The sequence below is a fragment of the Chiloscyllium plagiosum genome, chromosome 22 (assembly GCF_004010195.1).
Source record: "Chiloscyllium plagiosum isolate BGI_BamShark_2017 chromosome 22, ASM401019v2, whole genome shotgun sequence".
Taxonomy (NCBI): Eukaryota; Metazoa; Chordata; class Chondrichthyes; order Orectolobiformes; family Hemiscylliidae; genus Chiloscyllium; species Chiloscyllium plagiosum.
Window position 1 is genome coordinate 43,615,066 of NC_057731.1, and position 13,026 is coordinate 43,628,091.

Genomic DNA, 13,026 nt, shown 5'->3' on the forward strand with positions numbered 1-13,026 from the left:
CTGCAGATGCTGGAAACCAGATTCTGGATCAGTGGTGCTGGAAGAGCACAGCAGTTCAGGCACCATCCAACGAGCAGCGAAATCGACGTTTCGGGCAAAAGCCCAATTTTACAGCACCTTTCACATTCTCTTACTATCCCACATTATATCCGTTGTGAATTGCTTGTAAAGATAATGTGAGCACTGCAAGCTCCCATGATAGAAATGAGACAATAATTAAGAGGTTCTGCTTTCAGTGATAAAAATTACTCAGTCACCTGGGGAGCTCTCCTGCTCCCGTTTGAATAGTGGCTGTGGGATGCGAATAGGTAGTTAAAATGTCTCATCTGTAAGGTGGTATCTTCAGCAGTGCGGCACTCCCTCAGTCTTGCATGGATGTACCTTGGTTAAGTTTCTGTGCTCATGTTTTTGGGGTGGGACTTGAAATCACAACATTCTAACAGAGTTAAGAATGTGACCCACTCAGACACAACCGATGAGCAACTCACACTCTCCTCCCTGCAGTGAGGTGCAGACTGCAAGTGTAGTAACTAGGTAAAAGCAGCAGGGAGGATTCTGCATGTTACAAGCTGCATCTTCTGGTACTGACCTGACTATGCGGCCCGGGGTGAGCGCCTCAAATTGTGACTCTTTGTATGAATCTGCTATATCACATAGCCCCACTTGACCATTCTTTCCAAAAGGGAGCTTGATGGTGACCCCCAAGTGTGGAGTGACCTTCTTGATTATGCCCAGTGTTATCGAACCTTCATCCAGAGAACATAAACCTAGCGAGAGTGTTCAAGGAGATGGTGAGAACTTCTGATTAAGATAGTTTGATAAAATACAAATATCAGAATTGGAACAGATCATATGGCAAGATAATATAATAAATCTTTTCAACTGTCTCAGAAAGAAAACCCACACAGCCACAAATAGCATAGATCCAGTGAATCTGTCAGCATTCAAACTAAACCTGAAATATACCTGTAAGCTCTCGGCAGTATTATCTGGCCAGAGTCTATCCTAATCAAATTTTGCCCTCATGAACATGTCTCCAATCCCAACTACTCCTCCTCCTGTGACCCATCTCTGTCACTACACCCTCTCCTGCAGCCAGCCCCAGTCTCTACTTCCCGGGTCCTCTGGGTCTGAACTGGACATCAGAACCCCTTAGGTCGAAGTCTTGCCAAGTCAACCAAGATTCCAACGTTTACTCTCTGACTTCAAGCCTATGTGCACTCCATGGCCCTATTCAGAATCTTCAGTCAGCAAATTTCACTCTCAGGAACTGTCAACACCCAAACCTCTCCACAATATCCCTTCTCCCCTTCTGAACCCACACCTGTTTGTGGCACTTACATCCGATCATATATCCCTCCCAGTCGTTGTTCATTATTCCAGTTCAGTGAGAGTTCAGTGTAATGTATCAAATATAAGCAGCCACCAGAAGACAGACACCGCCCTCTGCTACAGTAGCCTTGGTGCTCAGTCTTACCTGTGAGTGAGAGGCTGAGATGGCTGTTCGTTGTGTCTGGGCCGATCACCTTCGCAGTTAAGGCCTGGCCAGATTGAAAATGTTTCTTGGGAAACTTCAAGTGCTGAATTAAGTGGAGTGATTGGGAGGGTTGAAAAAAAAAGACGTTTGTAAGTTTCATAGTTGCAGCATTTCAACGGGGATGAAGTTGTCAGCGTGTTCAACAAGCTGAAGTATTATCAAAGGATGACTGGTTTGTGTTGGGATTATTGGAGTGCCAGGTACACTCAATCCTCATGCTGAAAGACTCGCTTTTACCAGAGATTCAACAGAAGTGGTAATATTCTGAAGAGGTTCTCTTTGTTTTCTGATTCCACTACACATGATACTCCAGTTGTGTGTTTAAAATGTCAGGGCAGCGGAGTAATTTGATTTGTGTTGTACATGGAGTGTAGCGTGTTTGGGAGTAACAGCCAAACTTCGAATCGATCATTCCTGAAGCTCTCCCCTGCTGGGGAATTTCCTCAAATCAGGTCTGGTTCTTTTAGAAATTAAAAGAGAGTGACTGATCACTGAGATTAGTCAATAATTTCAATATTGCCAGGTCATACAACCCTCAGCATGTCAGAGGTTACATCAATCCAATATCAAAGCATTGCACAAACAGCAATGTGATAATTACCAGACCATCTGTTTTAGATATACTAAAGGATAAGTTTTAGTAATGGGCACCAGGAGGATGATAACAAAGTGTTAGAAAAGCTCAGCAGGTCTGGCAGCATCTGCACAGAGAGAAAAACAGAGTTCCATAACCCTCCTATTCTTTTATGACAACGACACCAGGACAAGGTTCAAATAATGCCATTGGATCTTTCATGTCCACCTAGAAAAGGCAAACAGGGCCTTAGTTAAATCTCTCATGAGTGGTTTGAGTCTGGAAGGTATTGCCTGGAAGTGTGGAGGAAGCATGAGGCACTCAAGAGGGCAATGGATGACTACTTGAGTAGAAACATTGAATAAGGATATGGGAGAAAGGCAGGAGATCGGCACCAAGTTACAATCCTCAGATCAGAAACAGTGAGTCAACTGCCCACTTTCTATGCTGTAACCATTCTGTGATTCCATGAAAACACATTCTTGGTTTGACACTGGGAATGTCGGTATGAATTATGGGATGTCAAATGAGACATGAACCAATGACCCTCTGATCCAGGCAGCCAGGCTGATTTTTTTGAGATCATGACTTGTACCACAGTAGGAGACTTACCTTGACTTTTTGAGACATCAGCAGCAGCTCTACACTTCCAGAAATGACAGGAGTGACTTCAACAACCAGACATTTTCTGGTATGGTTGTACTGAAAATAGGAGGAGGAGGAGGGGTTAAGAGATGGTGAGACAGAAACAGGATGCAAGAGCAGGTGGTACGGCAAAACACATGCGAGAGTTGGTCATGACTAGAACTGGAATTCAGAGCAACAGGATGTCACAGTAGTGACATTCAAACTGGGCAAGTTCTTGCATTACTGAAGTTAAATTGCTCAAAGAACCCCCTCTCCCCAAAAGCACCCTTCACCCACTGAAAAACAGCACAGGGTCAGTCAGCCTGCTCCAAGTCCCACGTTCCAAATTGATGCCACTGCTATGACCCACACTCAATGACAGAGATAGAACATACCACACGCTATCACCCATCTCCCTGAGGCCACCCAGCTCAATATATTCCATCATTCACACCTGGAAACTGAAAACACCCAGTTGGTAAATGTCAAGTGACAATAGGAACCGATATATGAACTGCACACATCAATCCCATTCAAATCAGAATTCAAATCAGAATCATTCACCTTCCTTGCCCCAGGGTCTCCTCAGTGACCACACCCTACTCCCATGTTGATTCCCTACACCCAGTACGGAATGAGCTGCTGTACCTTCGACACATAGCACGTTAACACTTGGCCGGGTTTGTAGGATTTCAGCTGGTCTGCTAAGTCCTCGCTCTGGAACATGAGCTCACTGTCTCCTGACAGCTTGCTGTGGAAGGAAAAGGAGAGTCAGCAGGAAGAAAAATATTCACTGGTTCATGGTTAAGTAAACATCCAGGAAAATCTCCCTAGGTGAGTTCAGACACTTGAAGGGTTTAAAAATTGATAAGGTGGTGGTCATAGTCAAATTTCTACAGTAAAAGTGATAAGGTACCAAACCGGGATAAGAAGCATCCATGAAAATTGGTGGAAGAGACTGTAGAAATTGTGGAGGCCCTAGGAATAATTTTCCAAAGCTCCTTGGATGCAGGTGTGGTGCCAGAGGATAGAGGAATTGTAAATATGTGGCACCCTTGTCAAAAAAAAAGCATAAAGGTTAGTCAACCAAATACAGATGAGTCACTAAGTTCGACAATGGGGGAAGTTTCTAAAAGTGACATATTGGGACAAAGTCAACAATTACTTGGGTAAATATGGGTCAATGAAGGAAAGCCAGAACAAAGTGGCTAAAAGGCAAATTGCGTTTAATTAGCTTACTGGCAATTTTTTTTTAAAAAAGTTGAGAGGGTTGATGAGGTGCAAATGGATTCCCAAAAGATATTTGATAAACTGCCACACAACAGACTTGCCAGCAAAATTAGACCTCATGGAATAAGAGGAACAGTAGCAACATGAATACAAATTGGCTGTGTGACAGGAAACAGGAGTGTTTAACTAATATCTTTCAGATGGTGGAAATTTTATAAGCGAGCTCCCAAGGTTCAGTATTAGGAACTTCTTTCTTCTTAACATATAGTAACCCAGACTTTGGTATACAGGTCACAATTTTAAAGTCTGTGGATAAAACAAAATTTGGAAACATTGTGTACTGAGGAGGATACTACAGAACTTCAAAAGAACATTAGCACGTTGGTGGAGTGGATGGACAACTGGCAGATGAAATGCAATATTGACTCATTTTGACAGGAAGAATGTAGCGAGACAGTTTAAAGAAACTAATTCTAAAGAGAACACAGGATCTGAACACATTTTTGAAGGTGGTAGACAGGTTGAGAGAACAGTTAATGAAGCATATGCCATTCTGACGTTTCATCAATATGGGTATGAAATACAAAAGCAAGGAAGTGATGTTAAACTGTATAAAACATTAGTTTCAATACTACAACCAGTATGCTGGGCATGCACCACAGGAGGATGTGAAGGTAAAAGAGAGTGCAGAAAAGATTTCAAAGAATGGCTCTGTGAATGGGAAACTTCTGATATATGGATAAACCAGGGTTGTTTTCAGTGAAGAACAGAATGTTGAGATGATTTTCAATATCTTGAAGAAATCACGAGACGTCTGCACAGAGTACAGGGGAAGAAATGTTTCCATTGAGTGATGGAGAACCAAATTGACAGAAAAAGCAATAACATGAAGATGATTTTTCATGTCGTGAAATGTGGGATATGGAATACACTGCCTGATAGTGTGATGGAGACCTATTCCATACAGGCATTCAATAAGGATTCCATTATCCGAAGGGGAAGAATGTGCAAGGCTGTGTGGAAAAGTCAAGGGAATAGCACTAGGTAAGTAAATCCTACAGAGAGACAGGTGTAAAGGGCTAAATGATCTCCTTCTGTACTGTATTCATTCTGTCACTGAGTGAACACAGAACATGAACGCATGGATCTGCTCCTGGAGTTTTATGATTTGATATCAGTACCTCATTCTGATCAGTTTACTCCCAGCTCCCTATTCATTCATGCGCTCCAACCGAAAAAAAAATGGACTCGAAGCCTGGATCCTGTCTCACTATAAACTTTTTTTAAAAGAGCAAGACTTCACAGCGAGTGCTGACAAACTGTTCAATCCGAGGTATCGCAGCCAAGTCCAATCCAATCCCCATCTCTCATTTCCTCCTACGAATGACTCTCCGTGTTTGCAAAGCTTCAGTTATTTGCTCAAAATCTCACTGAGCCAATCAGTGTCAAGGCCATTCATCTACATTGTAATTACAGGACAGGTCAAATTGCCCATCTGATCCTTACTGGTGCTTCTGCTCCATACAACCCTTTCTACCTTCCTTGGTATAGCTTCACCTCAGTGTCGTCTGCCTCAACTGCTCCCTGCAGTACAGAGTACCACATTTTCACCACTCTGCAGATAGAGTTCTAACAGGACTTGTTATATATTACCTGATACTGATAGCCTGTAGTTTTGATCTTACCTACATATTGCAACATCGGTTTACCCAAATTAAATCTTTCATTATTTTAAAGATCTCTGCAATCTCTTCTTCATGTTTATTCCCTTCTGTAATAGAATTGCCAGGTTAACTTCCCCAGATAGTTATAACTTCTCAGCTCTTGTGAATCCCTTCTGTACCTTCACCATAACTCTATTACTTCAGATGGATACTGGCATTCTGCACACACTCCAAGTTTGGTCAAACCAAACCAGAACAGTGGACAGCAAGCTAAACTTCCTGTGACCTGTAGTTGATTCTCCAACAACCGTCACGGTATCTTGACTTACCTTGGTCGCAGTGTTAACACTGGTATAGTCATCGAAAAGTTCGGGTGCGTGATTGGCAAAAATCTAAAATGTGGGAAGACAAAAATAATATCAATTACTGCCAGAAAATAGACTTTTTTTAAAGATTAGATTAGATTCCCTACAGTGTGGAAACTGGCCCTTCAGTCCAACAAGTCCACACCGACTCTCCAAAGAGTACCCCACCCAGACCCATTTCTCTCTGACTATTGCACCTAAAATTATGGGCAATTTAGTATGGCCAATTCGCCTAACCTACACATCTTTGGACTGTGGGAGGAAACCAGAGCATCCGGAGGAAACCCACACTGACACAGGGAGAATGTGTAAATTTCACACATACAGTCGCCCAAGGCTAAAATCGAACCTGGGTCCCTGGTGCTGTGAGGCAGCAGTGCTAACACTGAGCCACCGTGCCGCCTGCAACTAGACACTAGTGCAATAATAATGCTTGCGCTATCATAATCAATTACAATGAAAGGCTAATTCTAGTTTCAGTACAATCACTACCGGACATGGTTTCCTCACACATTGAATGTCACACTCCAACTCTTTGCAATCTGCACGATGAAATGGCAAGGTGGCTCAGTGGTTAGCGCTGTGCTGCACAGCGCCAGGGACCTGGTTCGATTCCATCCTGGGGAGACTGTGTGGAGTTTGCATATTCTCCCAATGTCTGCGTGGGTTTCCTGTCACAGTCCAAAGATGCGCAGGTTAGACAGATTTGCCATGGGTAGTACAGGGTTACAGGGATGGGATGTCTGGGTGGGATGTTCTTTGGAAGGTCAGGGTGGACTCGATGGACCAAATGGCGTTTTTCCAAGACTGTAGGGATTCTACGGATTTTGATTCTAACTGCAGGACTTAACCTTACGTGGTAACGCTGTGCACAAACCTTGTACCCCTGAAATTAATAAGCTTTTAGGAGTGGATTCCAGAAGTCGAGTTTAAACTATATCAAAGCAATTTGCAAGAGTGAATTAATTAAATCTGCCATTGTGAGATGGGAAACCAGCAAAATAATTCACATTAAATGACTCTCAACAGAGTCACTTCTGGGTCAGCTCTGCACAGTCGGAGGGTCAGCGGCGAAGGGAGGCCACGCTGTTGAGGGGCTATTGCTGAAGATGAGATGTTAAACTTGGGTCCTCCTGTCCAAACTGGTTGCTACAACGTAATCCATGGCAATAACTTTGAAGAGATCAACAGTTAACGTTGCGTCTTAAATTATCCCTGTAGCATCACTGAAACTGATTTGGTCATTCTATTTGCTTAAACAACGTAGGTATGGTTGGTAAGATCAGCTTTTACTATCCTTTTATTTTTGAACCAGTATCTTCTTTTGTCATATCAGAGGGTAGTTATGCATTAATCACATTGCTAAGAATCTGGAGTCAGGCATAGCCAGATCAGGCAAGAACGGCAAATATCCTTCTCGAAAGGACATCAGTGAGCAGTTTGAGTTTTCACAATAATTTGGTGTCCTTATTAAGAGTGAAACTAGCAATGCAGTGTAAATTTATTAACTAGATTTAAATCCCTCCCCATTGGCATGGTGGGGATTGAAGCCATGTCTCTGGGGCTGTTAACGTATTACTGGTATTTCACTGCTCTGTTTGAGATCTTATTTTGTGTAACTTGGCTGTCTTGATTCCTACAATACAGCTATGACTATATTTCAAAGCATTTAACTGCTGCAAGGTGACATAACTGCGAATGGCAATATAGAAATGAGAGACTTTCCTTAATGCTTCTTAGTAGGATAACCTGTCAGATGGTCTCAGTCTAAGCCATGTGACACCAGGTACTCACTATCCAATGAGGCTTAGTGCCAGAATAGTGAAGCAACGCCAATGCATGCCACTTTGCCTGTGTCCAGATTAGAACAAAAACCCTCAGCAACACTTGTTAACTCAAAAGGACTTGGTGACATTGTAAAGCTGCACTAGAACAGTGACTGCCGGCTTTCCATTTAGTATTCCCACCAAACTTCAGGGCTAGCCCACAGGATTAAGGTCAAACCAAAAACATTCAGAAACCAGCAGAGCACCTACCTGTGAGACTTGACTTCTCTACCTCCAATGACCTTTGCTGTTTCGACATTGCCAACTTTTTGTTTCGTCGTTGGAAAGGAGCCGTCAGGAACGTAGTCATCGATTTCTGAAACGTGAACAAATCCAGTCACGCCGCCTTCTAACTTGATCAGCAGGCAGTTTGGCTGCACGGATTTCACAGTTCCACTTACTACATTCCCGACATACAGTGCATGCTGAACCACAGGTGTCAAATCCTCTTCTTCTGACATTTGGCGCTCTCGCTTGACCCTCCTGTGTTTCTTGCGTCCTCGGGCAGCGAGCGGGATCCCATGATGTTCTACTCCAGCTGTGTGCAGCGACACAGAGATGGTCTGTCCCACAAAGAGTTTCTCAGAGTCGAAGTGAAAGGTGTCGTTTAGATGGAATGTGACTGGAACGAGAAGCAGCTTCGAAGTGCCAGCCAGTGAAACAACGGCAACATCCTGTGTCACAAATTGCACCACAGCAGGATGCTGGGAAATTCCTTTCAACTGCAACACAAAATTGTCCATTCGGTTCATCAGCTCATCATTTACTGACTCAATTATACCATCTTGTTAGCTTTTCACATCTACATAATGCAAACTCAAGACTGTCTCTATCCCTTGCACCAGATTTCCTGACAAACACCTCAAGACCAGGTACAGCAAGGGATTTAGAAACAGTAAAGCTTCCTCGACACTGTCCCATCAACCACTCCCAGGGCAAGGGGAGCATGGGCTTAGACACAGAGTAAAGCTTCAACTACTCTTTTTAAAACCAAAAAGTAAACTAAAAGTAAACTCCTCTGACACATCCCAATCAAATACTCCAGCGCAGGTACAGCATGGGGACAGATATAGAGTAAAGCTTCCTCTACATTGTCCTCATCAAACACTCCCAGGACAGGGACAGCACGTGGATTGATACAAAGTAATGCTCTCACTACTCTTTTAAACTGAAGGTAAAATCTCCTCTACTCTTTTAAACTGAAATTAAAGCTCCCTCTACACTCTCCACATCAAACACTCCCAGGACAGGGACAACACAGGGTTAGCTACTGAGTAAAACTCTTGTCTACTCTTTTAAATTGCAAGTAAAGCTACCTCAACACTGTCAACATCAAACATTTTCAGGACAGGGTCAGCAGGGAGTCAGACACAGGGTAAAGCTTCCTCAACTGTGTCTCTACAACCCTCTCAGGATAGGGAGAATATGGGGTTAGTTACAGAGTAAAGCCTTCTCTATACTTGCTGAGCTCACTGCTTATCAATTTCAGTCAGACATTACGGTCTGTAGCAAATTCTAAGCAGATTAGTTCTTGATCGTTAAGGGTCAACAGGAATCTTTGAGAAGTGGTGGAAAACTCCTTTCTTCTATCCACCTGAATCTCAAGCCTGACATGAAGAAACTCACTGACACACTCAGTTTCACTTTTCTCTGAAATAGCACTGGAATCCCATTTTCGTTCTAAAATTAGGATTCTTGCTCAGTGTCACTGGAGTAGATGCTGATTGTGTTTTTCTTTGTCACAGCTCAACCCAGCACCACTGTACCTTTTTCACATTAGCATTTAGCAGCTCCTGACGGACAGACACATGAACAATGGATGAGAGGAGATCTACAAACATCACGACTGCTGTGCACTGTTGTCCTGGGCTCAGAGACACCCCTACAAAAAAGAACAGTGACAAATCCGGCATCAGATATTTGCTGTTTCATGTAAAACATTCCATCGTCCCTGGCTCCTGAAGTAGTGAGTTCATTCTACCACACTGATCCATGAGATCTCAACTGTGATCACAACAGTATCATGTTTTGGTGTATCTATGACTGGTTTTCCTGCATCAGCTATTCACACGCTCTATGCTCACATTGCTTCAGCAAGCTCCTTAAATGATACTGAGCTGTTAAAAAGCCAGTCTCATAGTAAAACCTCAATGCTTTAAAGCCACCAAGTTTCACTGGTTTTACAAATGAATTCACATCTGCAGGATGTGGTCAGAATCAATATTTCATCAATAGTAGATCCAGTCAGGCTTTTGTTTATAGTCAGTTACACTGGATGCAGGGATGAGGAGGTGATTTGTTATGCAGTGAGAGAGCTGGTTTAACATCTGCAGAGAAACACTAACACAGGCCGCTGTGGGGAAAAGGAATTACTGAATAACAATGAGGGGGAATCTGGATTAAAAGTAAATGGCAAACAAGGCACCAAATCATGCTTGACAAATGTATTTATTTGAGAGGTCTTTAAAGATATAGTAAGCAGAGTGGATAAAGGGGAACCATAGATGGTGAGCATTTAAATTGCTAAAAGGCATTCGATAATGTGTCACATAATAAGTTAGACACAGGCTAAGATCTTATGGTATTGGGGGTGATACATTAGCATGGATTAGCTGTCAACCGGGGGAAAAAAAAAGTCAGGATAATTGGGTTAGCAAACTGAATGCTGCAGTCCAGTGGGGATTGGGTATCCCTGTATATGAACCACAAAATATCAGCAAGAAGGTACAAAGAAGGAGGCAAACAGAATGCTAGCCTTCATTTCAGGAGGGATGGAATATAAAAGTAAGAAAGTCTTAGTGCATTTGGACAGGGCGGTTGGGAGATGCTACCTGGAAACTGTGCTGAGTTTTGGTTATCTTACCTATGGAATTATATATTTGCATTGGAGGGATTTCACAGTAGGTTCACTTGGCTGATTCCTGGAATAAAGAGGTTGTCTTTTGAGGAACAGCTTAGCCTGCATTCATTGGTGTTTAGAAGAATGAGCAAAGATCTTGTTGGATATATAAGCTATAAACAGGATAGATGCTGGGAGAATGTTTCTTCTCATTATAGGGGGTGTAATCTATATCTAGTGACACAGTTCAAAACAGATAGATGCGCATTTAAGGCAGGGATGAAGAGGGATTTCTTCTCTGAGGATCGTCAATCTTTGGAATTCACTCCTGAGAGCACACGGGCGTCCTTGAAATTATGTAAGGTCAAGTCAGACAGAATTTTGATTTAAATTATCATCAGGTGAGCCACTCACCAAATGTCAATGCCAGACATGCACTTACCTTCCTGGTGATAGCGACTGGCTGTAACAGTGTGCTTGGTAACCTGTGTACCCGTGAAATATATTGTGCCATCATCCTCCACTCTGCTAACTACCAGCTGGAGTCTCTGCCCTGTAGCCAGGCGACTTAAACTGACAGCAACTGGAGAATCTGAAACAGTAAACATTCATGAAGAATTCAACATCAACCTGCCCTGCAAGTATCGCTTGATTGGATTTCAGCCTATAACTCATTCCCAAATACCTGCTGTTCTACATATAAACTCTTGTAAAACGGAGATGCAAAGCAATGTCATCTCCCACAGGGTCGTGAATGCCTAGAATTCTCTACCCCAGAGAGTTATGGAGACTAGGTCACTGAGCGTATTTAAAGAGAAGATAAACAGGTTTCTGAAATACTAGGGAGCAGAGGGCTGAGAGGAGCCAGCTGAAAGAAGAATTGAGGTGCCTGGGGCAGATTAGCCTTCATCTTGTTGAATGGCAGAAAGGCGGAATGACCCATTTTCAATCCTATTTCTTATGTTCTTAAGATCAAGCTATGTCTGGGCATGATGGCGAAAATTGCACCTCTGATATTCTACACTCATGACTGAATGGCAGAAAGAGGTGGACACAAAACTGGTATCTCCAAAATGGGAGTGGAAGTGTGGAAACTGCTGCCCGAGAAAGCTGCTGAGGCAGGATCTCAATTGAAAATATCATAACTACAACTGGGAAAGAATAATCAGGGTTATGGAACTGACTGTGGTCAACAGAGTTACTTAGAGATCAGACATGACCTAATTGACTTGTGAAACAGACTCAAGGGGCTGAATGGTTTCCCTTGTACTTATGATCAATTTTAAAATATTCCCTTTCTGAAGGCCCTCTAAATTGTGGATTTCAGACACAAGATTCAGACATTACCTCTGCTGCTCATCAAGGTCCTGACAAATTCCAGTTCCCCACAGTACTGGCTCAGGAGTGCAAGACTTTCATCATCCTCTTCCCCAGACCCACATTCAGACACTTTCAGAGTCAGTAATACTCGCTTCTTTTCCTCATCCAGGTTTGTAACCTTGGCAACCACTGTCTGGCCCACCACAAAATGATCTTCGATGTTTGTGACAAACTTATCAGACATAGCCTGGAGGAGAAGAAACATTAACCAGCAAAATTAATACACACGTAAACCATTCTTGGGTATCGATTATTCAACATATAAACCCCTGGACTAGAATCCAGTCTGTTTAGATAGCTTACATACGAACACCACTGGCAAGTCTGTAATTTATTGCCCACCCCTAGCTGCCCTTAGTTTGCTGCATTAAGTGGTTTGCTAAGCCATTTCAGAGTTATGTTAAGAATCAACCACAATGCTATAGGACTGGAGTCGCTTTCAGGCCAGACGGGGTCAGGAAGATTTCCTTCCTTGAAGGACATTAGTTAACTAGGTGGGGTTTCTGCGACAATTGTTCCCTGGCCATCTTCCCCAAGACCAGCTTTTTACTTCCAGCTTTTAATGTTTCAGTAATGAGAATTCAAATGCGCATCTCCCAATCATTAGCTACAAATACTACAATAATATGAGCACCACACCATCATTACAGGACCATGTAAATCATTTAATAAGATTCAGCAAATCTGTTGCTGTGTTGGTCAGAACAAATCAATAGGTGTAGACTGGATATTGGACTCACAGCTTTGGGAGCCAGGCCATACAGTCCATGTGGGAATTCGACAAACACTCCATATGTCATAATGTTCTTCACAAAACCCGGCATCTGCATTCCCACCTAAAGAAAATAGAGAGACAGGTAAAGCACTGTGGTTTCTAGAGGCCAGAGCTCCTTCCCCAAGGAAGATGATACTTCTCTCAGAGGCAATGTAACGAAGTCGCACTAGATTCTGGGGATAGAGGACCAAAGCTAGGAGGACAGGTCA

General features: G+C 42.9%; 1 protein-coding gene across 2 annotated transcripts in view; it reads right to left on the reverse strand.

The window, feature by feature from the left end:
• pdcd11 (programmed cell death 11) overlaps positions 1 to 13,026 on the reverse strand; it is a 57,022-nt gene that overhangs the window by 17,145 nt on the left and 26,851 nt on the right. For both annotated transcript variants that reach the window (XM_043712900.1, XM_043712899.1), the window contains exons 17-26: positions 12,783 to 12,878; positions 12,010 to 12,229; positions 11,105 to 11,254; positions 9,590 to 9,705; positions 8,034 to 8,545; positions 5,962 to 6,024; positions 3,387 to 3,489; positions 2,724 to 2,813; positions 1,478 to 1,580; positions 590 to 767 (exon numbers count right to left, since the gene is read on the reverse strand). In XM_043712900.1, the coding sequence (XP_043568835.1) occupies positions 590 to 767; positions 1,478 to 1,580; positions 2,724 to 2,813; positions 3,387 to 3,489; positions 5,962 to 6,024; positions 8,034 to 8,545; positions 9,590 to 9,705; positions 11,105 to 11,254; positions 12,010 to 12,229; positions 12,783 to 12,878 (1,631 nt within the window). The remainder of the gene's footprint in view (positions 1 to 589; positions 768 to 1,477; positions 1,581 to 2,723; positions 2,814 to 3,386; positions 3,490 to 5,961; positions 6,025 to 8,033; positions 8,546 to 9,589; positions 9,706 to 11,104; positions 11,255 to 12,009; positions 12,230 to 12,782; positions 12,879 to 13,026) is intronic.